The 15,117-nt window shown below is 57.4% G+C and overlaps 2 protein-coding genes across 2 annotated transcripts; one reads left to right on the forward strand and one right to left on the reverse strand.

The window, feature by feature from the left end:
- Window positions 1-2,363: 2,363 nt before the first annotated feature.
- On the reverse strand, window positions 2,364-3,776 carry LOC135405383 (zinc finger protein 239-like). Its single transcript, XM_064640075.1, has 2 exons — window positions 2,532-3,776; window positions 2,364-2,467 (listed from the first exon to the last, which is right to left on the reverse strand). Exon 1 carries the CDS (start codon window positions 3,767-3,769, stop codon window positions 2,780-2,782), a length of 990 nt encoding a protein of 329 aa, XP_064496145.1. The 5' UTR covers window positions 3,770-3,776; the 3' UTR covers window positions 2,364-2,467; window positions 2,532-2,779.
- A 9,000-nt stretch (window positions 3,777-12,776) lies between these two features.
- LOC135405386 (zinc finger protein 239-like) lies at window positions 12,777-13,784 on the forward strand. Its single transcript, XM_064640078.1, has one exon. The coding sequence runs from the start codon at window positions 12,795-12,797 to the stop codon at window positions 13,782-13,784; it is 990 nt and encodes a 329-aa protein (XP_064496148.1). The 5' UTR covers window positions 12,777-12,794.
- The last annotated feature ends 1,333 nt before the right edge of the window (window positions 13,785-15,117 follow it).

Genomic DNA, 15,117 nt, shown 5'->3' on the forward strand with positions numbered 1-15,117 from the left:
TGTCCTGCCCCTGCCATGGGATGGCACTGAGGAGGATCTGCTGCATGGACTTCCCTGGTCCTGAGGTCAATGGGACAGGCCAGGAGTTGCCCAGATGCTCCTTTTGGCCCTTCCTGTGCATGGGCATCCCATGTGCTTGTTGCCAGTCAGCTGGGACTTGTGCAGTTGTGCAGCACTGCTAGGGAATGAGTGAGAGTGGCTTGGCCAGCTCTTTCTCCAGCTCCCTCAGGACTCTTGGCTGCATCCCGTGTGGGCCCAGGCACTTGGGGGGATCTCACTGGCAGAGCAGGTCACTGACCATTTCCTCCTGCATTGTGGGGGCTTCACTCAGCTCCCCATCACCAGCTTCCAGTCAAAGCCTGCCTGCCAGGTGTCCAAGGGGTCAGTTCTGCTGCCCCCTCCTTCCTTCCCCCACAATGGAAAACTCCCTCATTTTGGGTCCCTGTGCCTCAGACGGCTCCAACCACCACCTCACCCACCAGTCCCACAATCATGGAATGCTTTGGGTTGGGAGGGGCCTTCAAGAGCATCTCAGCACCCTCAGAGTCAAGATTTCCTTCCTACTATCTCCTCCAACCCTTCCCTCTATCCGTGTGAAGCTACTGCCCCTTGTCCTGTCACTCCAGGCCCTTGTCCAAAGTCTTTCTCCATCTTTCTTGTTGGCTCCCTTCAGGCACTGGAAGGCCACAATTAGGTCACCCCAAAGCCTTCTCTTCTCCAGCCTGAACAATGCCAATTCTCTCAGCCTTTCCTCACAGCAGAGTTGCTCCATCCCTCTGATCCTCTTGCTGCTCCCCTCTGCACTCGCTCCAACAGGTCCATGTCCTTCCTGTGCTGGAGCCCAGAGCTGGAGGCAGCTCTGCAGGTGGGGCAGCATCACAGCCACGCATGTTCCAGCAAGGACATGGTGGGACCTCATGGAACCAAGGACCATTGTGACACTGCAGGGCCTTCTGGAGCCAAAGGAGCCCTGGGACACTATGGAATCTCATGGAATCAAGGCAGCACTGTCACCCTGGGAAACCTCCTGGAATTCAGGGCCCATTGTGACACTGCAGCTCCCCATGGAACAAAAGGAACCCTGGGACGCTGCAGAAACTCATGGAATCAAGGGACCATTGTGACATTGAGGGGGCTGATGGAATCAGGAGTCCATTGGGACAATCTAGGGCCTCATGAAATCAAAGGAATTCTGGGACACTGTGGAACCTTCTAGAACCAAGGGTTCCTGCTGACATGTGTGTCCTCCTGGAACCAAGGGAGCCCAGAGATATTTCTGAACCTCCCAGAATCCAGGGGCCATTGGGACCCTGCAGAACCTCCTGCATTCCAGTGGTCCTTGTGAAACTGCAGGCTCTCCTGGAACCCAGGGATTCCTGGAACACTGCAGAGCTCACAAAGCCAAGGGGCCACTGTCCCACTGCAGCTCCTTCTGAAGCACAAGGGACCCTGGGAGAAAGGGAAATCTCCTGGAATCCAAAGGGCATTTTGGGTTTGCAGGGCCTCGTGGAACTAAAGGAACCCTTGGAGACTCTGGAAGTTCATGGAATCCAGGGGCCATTGTGACATGTGGGGCCTCCTGGAAGCAAAGGAACCCTGAGAATTTTTGTGGGAACAAGTTAAGGCAGCAGCAGCTGCATTCAGTTAATCAGGATCAACAAGGAGCGTTTTGGCCCTGACTGGTGTTTTCCATCCAGAGAGTGCTGTTTGCCAAAGTGGAAACCACTTTGAATGCTCTGCATGGTAGCCTGTGTTTTTGTCTGGTGGCTGAACACAGCCAGCACATGAGGGGAAGGGAATGTGTGGGATCAGGGCACTGCTTTGGGGCCATGCTGGGAATTCCAGTGGACCAAAAGGCAAAGCCCAGGCGCTGTTTCCAAAGGAACCCCAATGAAAGGGGGACGCCGGAAAGATGGGGGGACAAGTCCTGCAATGGAACTCTGTGTGTGCAGCCTCATTTTCTCCTTCAGCAGCCACAGGAGAGGGGGCAAAAAGTGGGGGTTGGGACCCCTGCACTGTTCGGGGGGGAAAAATGGGGATTGAGGGAACAATGGGAAAGTGGGAGGAACAGGGAAAAGGGTGGAAAAGGAGGGATAGTCTGGCAGGTCTGACAGTCCCATGGGGGTCTAAGGGCACAAGGGGGCTAGGAAAGGGGGGGACAGGCCTTGAGCTTCCAACTTCCTGTGGGTTGCTGGGGGCTGCTGGATCCAATCTCAGCCTTCAATTATGCCAACAGAATCAATTTAGAGGAATTAGAGAGGTGCGACTGAAAAACTTCTGTCGCCCAGGTTTTAATGATGGCAAAACAGATCTATTGATAAAAAGGAATTTATTTAGGGTTACAAATGATCAGACAAAAGATCTTCATCAGAGTTATTAACTGCACAACAGAAACTCTAAAACTAACAGGAGTACAGAATAAGATAGGACAGTGCTCTACACTAAAGCAATTGTTGAAGCAATTCTACTCAAGCTGGCACAAAAGCAATAATTCTTAATGAGAGATGGATGGAATTCCCCCAGACCAACACTCGTGGGGAGATCTCTGCTCTCAACCTCGAGGAGTGACCTTGGGGGGTCCCCAGGCAAGGCAGGAATCTCCACACACACCCCAAGAAGGGTTCTGTTGGAAGAAGCTGCCCCTGGGAAAGGGGACTGGCCCTTTCTGGTTGAAAGGGATGGACTGACAGTCACTGGACTCCAGGGGTTGCCTCATCATCAGGGGGTTCATTCGGGGTGGAAGCAGCGGCCAAAGCTCTTCCCGTAGTTGGAGCTTCCTTTACCGGTGGGTCCGTTGGTGTTGGGTCAAGCCAGACTTATTAGTGAAGCTCTTCCCACACTCTCCACACTTGTAGGGCCTCTCTCCAGTGTGGATGCGCCGGTGCTTGATGAGGTTGCAGTTCTGGTTGAAGCTCCTCCCGCAGTCTGTGCAGCAGAAGGGCCTCTCATCCGTGTGAGTCTGCTGGTGCTGGATGAGATGTGAGCTGCGTGTAAACCTCTTCCCACACTCCCCACACTTGTAGGGTCGTTCCCCAGTGTGGATGCGCTGGTGGGTGACAAGGGTGGAGTTCCGGTTGAAGCCCTGCCCACAGTCAGTGCAGTAGAAGGCCCACTCCCCTGTGTGTGTCGGCTTGTGCTTCAGGAGATCTGAGCTGGTCTGAAACCCCTTCCCACATTCCAAGCACTTGTAGGGCCGTTCCCCACTGTGGATAAGATGGTGAGAGCGGAGGCTGGAGCTGGTCCTGAAGCTTTCCCCACACTCAACACACTTGTAGGGCCGTTCCCCAGTGTGGATGCGACGGTGCACGTGCAGGCCGGAGCTGTTCCTGAAGCTCTTCCCACATTCCCTACACATGTAGGGCCGTTCCCCAGTGTGGATGTGCTGGTGTCGGATCAGGTTGAAGCTGTCTCTGAAGCTCTTCCCACATTCCAAGCACTTGAAGGGCTTCTCCCTGCTGGGAGGCTGCTCAGGGACCACCAGCTCAGAGCTCCGGTTCAAGCTCCTGCCACCTTCCCGGCACAGACTGGCTCTTTCCTCCTCAGAGCACCCTGGGATGGCTTTGGAGCCCCTCCTGTGGGGGGATCTCCGGCCCTTTTCCTCCCCGCTGCCTTCCTGCGCCGGGGAGCCCTTCAAAACGGCCTCTCCCACCAGGGTCTCACGGGGGGATTTGTCCTCCAGGCTCTCCGTCCTCAGCTCGGGGCCTGGGGCAGGAAGCAAGAAGGACAGGGAGGGGATTTGCCTCCGGCCCACAGGGAAGGCCAAGGACATCCCCCCAACTCCGGCCCCGGCAGGACGGCGGCGCCAGCGGGGTTGTCCTGCAGCCGGGGCCATGCTCGGCTGACAGAGCCAGCACAACACCCGCCCAAAGGGACACTGACTTCCTCCTCACCTGCCTGGGGGGCCCAAGGCATCTTCCTCTTCCTCGCAGCCTCCTCCTCCATCCGCCCAAGCTTTGGGAAGGACAAATCCCGATGGGGGGGAAAACAAGGGCTCAGTGCGTTGGCTTGGGGGTTCCTCCTGCCCAAGTCCATCTCTAGAACTCACCGGGCATCCTGTGTCCATAAAAACCTTCAAAACACCAAGATTCAGCCCAGAAAAAACCCAAACCAACCAGAGTCAGGCAAAAAACCCTCAGAAATAGCAAGAAGACCCTCGCCACCCCAAACTGCAAAAAGCTGAGATTCAGCTAAAAAATACTCCAAAATACAAAAATTCAGCCCACTAAAAGGTGATGGGGACTGAATTTAACCCTCCAGCAGGAAAGTTGTTTGATTTCAAGCTCGTCTTCAAGGCATGGCCTGCGATTGGAGCCTGGGCTCTAATTAACCTCTCCTGTGCTGCCAAACAGCAGGAGCTGGATGGCCAAGGGACAAACTCTGTGATCCCTGTCAGTGTCCATGGCCCCTGTCAGTGTCCTTCAGGGAAAGTGGGAGGAGGAAATGAAGAAACTGGTTTGGAACTAAACCCACGTTAAAGTGGGAAAAACCTCCTTCCATGGAAATAAAACTTAGGCAGTTTTTCCTGGGCTGAACGAGCTCATTCAGGGATAAAGGACTGGGACTTCTGTGGACACTTGTGCTGGTTTCTTTGGACACTTGTGTTCCTTCAGAGAGCCCCTGGAAACACTCTGCTGTTCACTCCCAGTGCCACCAGTGCCTGGGTCCTGTCTGCAGCAGCAGATTGCAGTGGGAGAGGAGAAATGCTTTTCTGAACCTCTGGGCTGGACACAGGCACAGCCTGACCCTGAACCCAAGGGAAACAAAGACAAATTCCATGGCTTTAGCTGGAGCAAGGGTGGGGGTGTTTCCTGAGGGCAGCACTACACCAGACTTTTGTGTGTGTGTGTGTGAGACAGGCAGAACCACAAATGCCTGCACAGCCCAGAGCAGTCAGTGTGGGGCTGTGCTTGCTGCTGCAGAGACCCCCAGGGAACAAACCCAGCCAGTAGTTTTGGGAGGGGGTGTCCCTAAGGAGGACACTTGCCTTATTATTGCTTATTATGTGTAATATCTTACAGATCTATCATACAACACCTAAGGATGGATTCTATAGAATGTGTACCATATATATGATACAGAATATATCTGATTATTGCTTTATCTGTCTGTTCATACAGATATTGTGCATGCAGAGAGATTGTATTTGAGGGATATGTTCCTCTCAATACCCTGTGAGCTCCACTCCCAGTGCCAGTAAATTCCTGAAGCTCCCACTTCTGTGCCCTGCAGGTTTTGGCAGATTTGCAAGAGCAGGGGAATCACTCCCTGCAGCCCCTTTGCACTGTAGGAAATGGGAGCCCTGTGCACATCCTGCTGCCTCCAGATTCCATTCTGGGTGTGGGAAAGACCCTGTGGGGAGCAAAGAAATGCCTGGTTCTGCAGGAGCTGGAGATGCTCAAGGGGCAGCAGGACCAAGTCAGGGGCCTGAAGGGGGCCTGGGGGACTTTGGGGAGTGGGAGGGTCCTGAGGGAGCTGGGGAGGGGCTTTGGGGATTGGGGGTACAAACCAGGACAGACCAGGACAGACCAGGACAGACCAGTACCTCCTCACTGCTTTCCAGATCTCTCCTGGAGCTGGGCCACGTTGTCCTGGGACACCTGAGCCACCCCCCAGTGCCCTCCCAGTACAGCCCAGTGCCCCCAGTACAGCCCACTGTGTTCCTGTCCCAGGGTGCTGGGTGATCCCTCTTTGAGGGGGGTTGGAAGTGATTTGAGGGGGGGCTGTGGGAGATTTGGGGAGATCTGAGGAGTTTGCATGGGGATTTGAGGGTTTTGAGTGCCTTTAGGGAAGTTAAAAGAGGTCTTGGGGACATTGGGGGGTCAGAGGTACCTATGGGGGGAGGGGATTAAAGGGAAAATGGAGGTTAGGAGACATTTGGGAAGGGTTAATGAGGCCTGGGTGGGCAGAGGAGGGGCTGCACCAAGAGCAGGTGAGTCCTGAGACCCCCCCTGGTGTCCCCAAGACCCTCTTGGTGTCCCCAGTTCCTCCCTTGACACCCCGAGGCCCCCCCTGGTGTCTCCAATGTTCCCAGGGACTTCCCATAGCCCTAATTCCCCCCTAGGCACCCCCAATTCCACTGTCCACAAACCCCTCCCCACTGTCCCCAAGGCCCATCCCAGATGTCCCCAACCCTCCATCTCAGCCCAGGAGCCCCCCCCCGGACCATCTGACCACAAAAACGCCCCCCCCACACTCACAGAAAGAACAAGGGCATCTGGGGAAACATTGGGGAGAGTTGGGGGGCTTTGCAGGGCCCTGGGTGATTACTGGTGGATTACCAGGACACACTGGGGGGAACTGAGGGACACTGGGAGGGCACTGGGAGGGACTGGGGGGTTACTGGGGGATTACCAGGACACACGGGGAGACACTGGGAGGTTACTGGGCCATACTGGGGGTTACTGGGTGCTCACTGCAGGATCACTGGGCCATCCTGGGGGGCAGTGGGAGATCACTGGGACACACTGGGTGGTCACTGAAGGGGTCACTGGAAAGTCACCGGGATATGCTGGGGTCTAGGGATCCCCTTACCCGGATGTGGTACATTTCCCCCCGGATTTTGGGGGCCATCCCTAGGACCCCTCCTCTTTGGGGCTGGGGGACCCCCTGGACCCACTGCTGGGCTTTAGGGGACCCCCCAAAATGGCCTCAAAACCCCTGAAAGCCCCTCCTCGACACATCAAAACCTTCTCAAGGTCCCCTCAAATGCCCTCAGAGACTTCATCCCTCCCCAGCACCCTCTAAACCCTCTCAGTGACCCGCAAAACCCACCTGGGACCCCCCAGTCCCCTTTAGGGAGCCCCCAATCCCCCTCTGAAACCCTCAAAACCATCTAACACCCCGTAAACCCCCTAGAGACCCCAAAACTGCCTAAAAGGTCCCGCCAGGACCTCCAAACCTCCTCAGAGACCCCCAAAGCCCACCTGGCACCCCCCAATTCTCCTCAGAAACCAAAACCCCCTCAGAGACCCCCAAATCCCTTCAGGGACCTTCAACCACCCCCTGAGTCCCCTCAGGACACCGAACTCCCTCAGGGACCCCTCAAAACCTCCTCGGTTATCCCGAACCCCCCCGCTAAACCCTCCCGAGCCCCCCCGGGGCACTCACAGCACTCAGAGCGAACCGCAGGCCCCGCCGCCATCACCGAGTCCCGGCTGCGCGCGCACCGCGTTCAGAGAACGCCGCCGCAGCCAATCAGCGCGCGGCCACGCCCCCGCAGCCCCGCCCCCGCCCCTGCCGCGTTGGCTGCCGGGAATCGGTGATGGCGGCGGGTCGGTCGGTGAGCTCTGAGTGCAGGCGGGGGGTGCGGGAGAGCGGGGTCTGGGGATCCCCTCGGGGGCTGCGGGGAGCGCGGGTGTGGGTGGAAAGGCTGGAGGGCTCGGGAGGGTTTAGCGCGGGGGGTTCGGAGGTTCGGAGGACCCTCTCGGGGGCCGCGGGGCCCGGAGGCCTCCCAAGAACCCGGAAATGGTGATTCGATTGCCGGGAAAGTCCCTCGGAGAAAAAAATTCAAAACCACCCAACCAAAAAAAGAACCCTAAGAAAAGGAAAAGTGAGAAAAAGGTGAAGGAAAAACTGCAAGGGCCAGGATGATTTTATTGCTTTGCTTCAGTTTTTCCTTGGTCTCCTCCTCCTCAGGTTCTTTGCTCTCTTCCTTTACAGAAAGCTCTTCTGCTGTTCTGTGGTTTTGGGGTCCCTAGGGGGTCCCTGAGGAGATTTTGGGGGGTCTCTGAAGGGGTTTACTGTCCGGAGGGGACTTAAGGGGGGTTGACAGTCCCTGAATGGGTTTAGGAATCCCTGAGGGAGTTTTGGAGTCTCTGAGGGAATTGAGAGGTGTTGGGGGGCTTTTGAGGGTGTCTTTGAAGCAGTTTTGTGGGTTTCTAGTGTGATTTCGGGAGTCCCAGACTATTTTGATGATCCCTGAGGGTGTTTTTGGGGTCCCTGAAAGGGCCTGGGGGGTCCCAGGTGGGTTTTGCAGGTCACTGAGAGGGTTTAGGGGGCCCTGGGGGTGGATGAGGTCTCTGAGGGGATTTGTGGGGTCCTTGAAGAGGTTTGGATGGGTCCGGAGGTGGATTTCTGAGGGGATTTCAGGGGTTTTGAGGGGATTTTATAGGGTGTCTGTGTCGGCAGACAAACCCCAGGGAAAGGGAATCCCAATGCCTGTCCCAAACCCCAGAGACCCCCAAAACTCAGCAGACAGAAACCCCACAGGGAGGGGGTCCCGAGGGTCCCCTAAAGCCTAGCAATGGGGTTCAGTGGATCTTCCAGGCCCCAAGGGAGGGGTCCTGGATGTGGCCCCCAAAGTGCAGAGGGGGAGATGTACCACATCCAGGTAAGGGGATCCCAGTGCCCCCAATATATCCCAGTGACCTCCCAGTGACCCTTAGTACAACCAAGTAACTCCCTCAGTGACCAGCCAGTGTGTCCCAGTGACCTCCCACTGCCCCCCAGTATGGCCCAGAAATGCTCCAGTGAGCACCCAGTAACCCCCAGTATGGCCCAGTAACCTCCCAGTGTTCCCCCGTGTGTCCTGATAATCCCCCAGTAACTACCCAGTCCCTCCCAGTGCCATCCCAGTGTCCCTCAGTAACCTCCCAGTCCCTCCCAGTGCCCCCTGTTTCCCCCCAGTGTGTCCCAGTATCCCCCAGTAATCACCCAGTGCTCCCCAAAGCCCCCCAACTGTCCTCAACGTGTCCCCAGATGCCCTTGGCCTTTCTGTGAGGGGGGGGGGGGGGGCGTTTTTGTGGTCAGAGGGTCCAGGGGGGGCTCCTGGGGTGAGGTGGAGGGTTGGGGACATCAGGGATGGGGTTTGGGGACAGTGGGGAGGGGTTTGTGGACAGTGGAATTGGGGGTGTCAAGAGGGGAATTGGGGTGATCCAGAGGGCCTGGGGACATTGGAGACACCAGGGGAGTCTTGAGGTCTTAAGGGGGGAAATTAGGGACACCAAGGAGGTCTTGGGGACACCAGGGGGGTATCAGGACTCACCTGAGTGTGTTGCTGCACCTCCTCTTTACCCGCAGACATCATTAACCCCCCCCAAATGTCTCCTAACCCTCATTTTCCCTTTAATCTCCTCCCCCTACAGATCCCTTTGCCCTCCCAACACCCCTTTTAACTCCCCTAAATGCACCCAAGGCCCCCCGAAACCCCTCAAATCCACATCCGACCCCTCCCCCCGATCCCCCCCAATCTCCCCCAGCCGCCCCTGAAATGCCTCCAACCCCCTCAAAGAGGGATCACCGGGCACCCTGGGACAGGAACACAGTGGGCTGTACTGGGGGGGCACTGGGCTGTACTGGGAGGGCACTGGGGGGGGGCTCAGGTATCCCAAAACAACGTGGCCCAGCTCCAGGAGAGCTCTGGGGAGCAGTGAGGAGGTACTGGTCTGTACTGGTCTGTACTGGTCTGTACTGGTCTGTGCTGGTCTGTCCTGGTTTGTACCCCCAACCCCCAAAGCCCCTCCCCAGCTTCCCCAGGACCCTCCTGGACCCCAAAGCCCCCCAGGCCCCCCCAGGTCCCTGACTTGGTCCTGCTGCCCCTTGAGCATCTGCAGCTGCTGCAGAACCAGGCATTTCATCAGCAAATGTGCAGGTGACACCAAGCTGGGGGTGTGTTGATGTGCTGGAAGGCAGGAGGGCTCTGCAGAGGGACCTGGCCCAGCTGGATCCATGGGCTGATTGCAAGGGGATGAGGTTCCAGCAGGCCAAGGGCCGGGTCCTGCCCTTTGGCCACAAGAAGCCCCGTCAGCCCCCCGGGCTGGGGCCAGAGTGTCTGGAGAGCAGGCAGGCAGAAAGGGAGCTGGGAGTGTGGATGGACAGGAAGCTGAAGAGGAGGCAGAGTGTGGCCAGGTGGCCAAGAGGGCCAATGGATCCTGGCCTGGAGCAGGTGCAGAGAAGAGCAGCGAGGCTGGGGAAGGGAGTGGAGCACAAGTGGTGTGAGGAGAGGCTGAGGGAGCTGGGGGTGTTGAGGCTGGAGAAGAGGAGGCTCAGGGGAGACCTCCTGACTGTCTGCAAGTCCCTGCCAGGAGGTTGTAGCCAGGTAGGGGTGGGGCTGTTGTGCCAGGAAGCAGCAGCAGGACAAGAGGGCTGGGTCTTGAGCTGTGCCAGGGGAGGTTTAGGTTGGATATTGGGAAGCAATTTTTTGCCGAGAGAGTAATCAGGCCTTGGAATGGTCTGGGCAGGGAGGGGGTGGAGTCAGCGTCCCTGGAGGTGTTGAAGGTGCGAGTGGATGTGGCATCAGTGCCATGGTCTGGGAAGCACAGCGGGGTTGGATCAAGGGTTGGACTTGATGATCTCGGAGGTCTTTTCCAACGTGGCTGATTCTGTGAATCTGTGATTCCCATTCCTATGTCAGCACATGCTTGGGGCTCTATCCCCAGGGTGATAGAGATGTCTGTCCATATCTATCTCCCATGTTAGTCTGTAAATGTGTGGTGTTAGCAAAGCAGGCTGAGTTCTGGGCTGGTTGTAGAAGGAGACAGAAGCCCAGAGGCCAGTGCAAGCAGGCAGCCCTGAGCTTGCACCTGATGTCCCCTCCCTGCAGGTTCCTGTCCTTGAGCCCAGGCCCTGAGGTGAGGCTGAGAAGTGGCGCGGAGGTGAGCCCAGAGCTGTCCCTGAGGTGAGGCTGAGAATAAGTGCAAGGCAGAGGTGCTGCTGGGGAAGGAGAGCCCCGTGGTGGGGCAGAGACAAAGCTGTGAATGCCCATCCCCGAGAAGGGTCTGTCTCCATCCCCTGTGTGCCAGGTGAGCTGGGGCTTTGCTGCAGAGCTGCGGGCACTGATTTGAGGGTCTCCAAGTGCTGAGATGGTGGGCACCCAGGAACACAAACTGTGGGTGGCCACGGAGCCTGCAAGGAGGAGCAGAGACAGCCCTGGCAGTGTGGGGGGCCAGGTTGTCCGTGTGCCTTCCCCTGCAGGCCCTGTCTGTCCCTGCTGGGCCCCTGTCCATCCCCATCAGGTCCCTGCCCGTCCCCCCGGGCTGAGCTCCCCCCAGGAAGTGCCGTGGAGCTGAAGCTGCTGCCATCCCCCCCCTGCAGCCGCTGCCCCAGCCAAGGGAGCAGCAAAGGCAGGGCCAGGAGCAGAGGCAGCAGCAGGGGAGCCCTGGGGGGGCCGGGAAGGTCTTGTGTGGGTCAGGAAAGAGGCGCTGGGCACGAGGCCGGGGCTGTGCTGAGCAGGCCCAGCCCTCACATCCCCCCAGCCAACGCCAGCTGCCCGGGGGGCTTGGGAGGGACCCCCAGCCCGTGTGCCCCACACTGAGCTGGCAGAGAGAGAGCCAAGGGACAGGGCCATGGGCAGGGCCACGGGTGAGGGACAGGCAGGGCCATTGCAGGGCCACGGTGAGGGCACAGCCTGTGGCAACAGAGCTGCCCAGGGCCAGGGGCAGCCGGGGGTGTTGGTACCAGGCAGTGCTGGGGCTGAGCAGAGCATGAGGCCTCTTGCAGAGCCCTGGAGCAGCCTCCCACTTGCCAGCCCTGCCCTGGTGGGGTGATACTGTCCCCTCCCTACAGGACACTCCCCTGAAATTTTCGAGGGGGCCTTTTGTGTCTATTCCTGGTTGCTGATTCCTGCTGGGGACCTGAGGGAGCCTCTGCAATCCCATCCATGGGGCACAGTCTCCTCTCCAGAGCTTGACTCACTGCATACTTTGCAGGGAAATCTGTGCTGGCAGCCTGAGTATGTCCCAAGCCCCCACACTGCCCCCACCATATTTGGGATGAGTTCCCCCTTCCCGGGCACCCATGGGATGGGGGGTGATTGTTCTCCTGCTGTTGCTGTTTCTACTCCGCCCCTGTCCCTACCCTTCCTGCCGCTGTCGGGTGAGCGGAGCGGCCACGATGGGAAAGGGGTGAGAGAAGTGAAAAGAGCGGTTGGGCCCCCCAAAGGGAGCTGGAGGGGTGGTGGGTCATCCCCAAAGGGAGCTGGGGGGAGCCGGGGTTTGGGGGGCAGTTGGGAAAGGGGTGGGAGGGGGGGGTAAAGGGAGTGGGGAGAGCGAGAGCAGGGTTGCAATGGCAGTCCCTCTGTGTCCCCATGCCTTGATCCCTGGAGAGTGGGGGAGGCTGGAGAGAGGGGAGAGCTGCAAGAGCCTCAAGTGCCTGGAGAGGCGGCGCAGAGAAGGGAAAACCTGGACAGTGGGGACCCCTGGGATCCCCGAGACAACAAAGTGGAGAACCTGGAGAGGGGGAATGTCTGGGAACATGGCACCCCAAAGGCGAGAGTCAGAGGAGAAGGGACCCTTGGGACCCCCAACACTCTCAGCATCCCTAAGTGGGACCCCCAGCATCCTAGACAGGGGAGACCCTCTGAACCCCAGAGGGGAGAGACCAGAGAGGTGGAACTTCTGGGAGAATTTTTCTGGCTGAATCTTAATATTTTGGAGTATTTTTTAGCTGAATCTCAACTTTTTGCAGTTTGTGAGAGGTTCATCTCACTATTTCTGAGGGGTTTTTTGCCTGAATGTCAGTGGTTTGGGTTTTTCTGGGCTGGATCTTGGTGTTTTGGAGGTCTTTATGGCCACAGGATGCCCAATGAGCTCTAGAGATGGACTTGGGCAGGAGGAACCCCCAAGCCAACGCACTCAGCCCTTGTTTTCCCCCCATCAGGATTTGTCCTTCCCAAAGCTTGGGCGGATGGAGGAGGAGGCTGCGAGGAAGAGGAAGATGCCTTGGGCCCCCCAGGCAGGTGAGGAGGAAGTCAGTGTCCCTTTGGGCGGGTGTTGTGCTGGCTCTGTCAGCCCAGCATGGCCCCGGCTGCAGGACAACCCCGCTGGCGCCGCCGTCCTGCCGGGGCCGGAGTTGGGGGGATGTCCTTGGCCTTCCCTGTGGGCCGGAGGCAAATCCCCTCCCTGTCCTTCTTGCTTCCTGCCCCAGGCCCCGAGCTGAGGACGGAGAGCCCGGAGGACAAATCCCCCCGTGAGCCCCTGGTGGGAGAGGCCGTTTTGAAGGGCTCCACGGCGCAGGAAGGCAGCGGGGAGGAAAAGGGCCGGAGATCCCCCCGCAGGAGGGGCTCCAAAGCCAGCCCAGGGTGCTCTGAGGAGGAAAGAGCCAGCCTGTGCCGGGAAGGTGGCAGGAGCTTGAACCGGAGCTCTGAGCTGGTGGTCCCTGAGCAGCCTCCCAGCAGGGAGAAGCCCTTCAAGTGCTTGGAATGTGGGAAGAGCTTCAGGCAGAGCTGTGACCTCCTCAAGCACCAGCATATCCACACTGGGGAACGTCCCTACACATGTGGGGAATGTGGGAAGAGTTTCAGTGACAACTCCAACCTGATCCGACACCAGCGCACCCACACTGGGGAACGTCCCTACACGTGTGGAGAATGTGGGAAGAGCTTCAGGTACAGCTTCCACCTCCGCACCCACGAGAACATCCACAGTGGGGAACGGCCCTACACGTGTGGAAAATGTGGGAAGAGCTTCAGGGACAGCTCCCACCTCCGCACCCATCAGCTCATCCACACTGGGGAGCGTCCCTACACGTGTGGGGAATGTGGGAAGAGTTTCACAAAGGGCTCCCACCTCCGTACCCACCAACTCATCCACACCGGGGAACGACCCTACAAGTGCTTGGAATGTGGGAAGAGGTTTCAGACCAGCTCCAGTCTCCTCCTGCACCAGCAGACGCACACGGATGAGAGGCCCTTCCGCTGCACTGACTGCGGGAAGGGCTTCAACCAGAACTCCACCCTCCTCACCCACCGCCGCATCCACACCGGAGAGAGGCCCTACAAGTGTGGGGAGTGTGGGAAGAGCTTCACCCAGAGCTCTAACTTGACCACACACCAACGGACCCACCAGTAAGAGAAGTCCTTTGAGTTCCCCGACTGCAGGAAGAGCTTTGGCCGCTGCTTCCACCTTGAATTAACCCCCTGATGGTGAGGCAACCCCTGGAGTACAGTGACTGTCAGTCCATCCCTTTCGACCACAAAGGGCCAGTCCCCTTTCCCAGGGGCAGCTTCTTCCATCAGAACCCTTCTTGGGGGTGTGTTTGGAGATTCCTGCCTTGGCTGGGGACCCCCCCAAGGTCACTGCTGGAGGTTGAGAGCAGAGATCTCCCCCCGAGCGTTGGTCTGGGGGAGTTCCATCCATCTCTAATTAAGAATTATTGCTTTTGTGCCAGCTTTAGTAGAATTGCTTCAACAATTACTTTAGTGTAGAGCACTGTCCTCTCTTATCCTTTATTCCTGGTAGTTTTAGTGTTTCTATTGTGCAGTAAATAATTCTGATGAAGATCTTCTGTCTCATCATTTCTATCCCTAAGTAATTCCTTTGTATCAATAGATCTGATTTGCCATCATTAAACCTGGGGGACAAAAGTGGTTCAGTCACATCTCTGTAATTCCTTTAAACTGAAAGTGTTGTCATAACCCAAGGCTGAGATTGGATCCAGGAGCCCCCAGCACCATGCAGAGCGTTCCAAGTGGTTTCCACTTTGGCAAACAGCACTCTCTGGATGGAAAACACCAGTCAAGGCCAAAACACTCCTTGTTGATCCGAATTAACTGAATGCAGCTGCTGCTGCCTTTTGTTGTTCCAACAGACATTCTCAGGGTTCCTTTGCTTCCAGGAGGCCCCACATGTCCCAATGACCCCTTGATTCCATGAGCTTCCACAGTCTCCAAAGGTTCCTTTAGTTCCATGAGGCCCTGCAGTCCCAAAATGCTCTTTGGATCCTTGGAGATTTCCCTTTGTCCCAGGGTCCCTTGTGCTTCAGAAGGAACTGCAGTGGGACAGTGGCCCCTTGGTTCCGTGAACTCTGCAGTGTTCCAGGAATCCTTGGGTTCCAGGAGAGCCTGCAGTTTCACAAGGAGCACTTGAATGCAGGAGGTTCTGCAGGGTCCCAATGGCCCCTGGATTCTGTGAGGTTCAGAAATATCTCTGGGCTCCCTTGGTTCCAGGAGGACACACATGTCACCAGGAACCCTTGGTTGCAGGAGGTTCGACAGTGTCCCAGAATTCCTTTGATTTCATGTGGTCCTGCATTATCCCAGAATATGATGGATATCACATCTCCTCATAGGGGAGATGTGATGTCACAGGAAGGATGTGATGTCACAAGGTAGGCGTGCTGTCATAGGGGAGATGTGATGTCATATGATGGCTGTGATGTCATAGGGGACATGTGATGTCACAT

This window comes from Pseudopipra pipra, chromosome W (assembly GCF_036250125.1).
Source record: "Pseudopipra pipra isolate bDixPip1 chromosome W, bDixPip1.hap1, whole genome shotgun sequence".
NCBI lineage: Eukaryota > Metazoa > Chordata > Aves > Passeriformes > Pipridae > Pseudopipra > Pseudopipra pipra.

Excerpts from the sequence above, each read along its gene's own strand:
- LOC135405383 (XM_064640075.1), bottom strand. The coding sequence starts at position 3,769 with ATGTCCTTGGCCTTCCCTGTGGGCCGGAGGCAAATCCCCTCCCTGTCC.
- LOC135405386 (XM_064640078.1), top strand. The coding sequence starts at position 12,795 with ATGTCCTTGGCCTTCCCTGTGGGCCGGAGGCAAATCCCCTCCCTGTCC.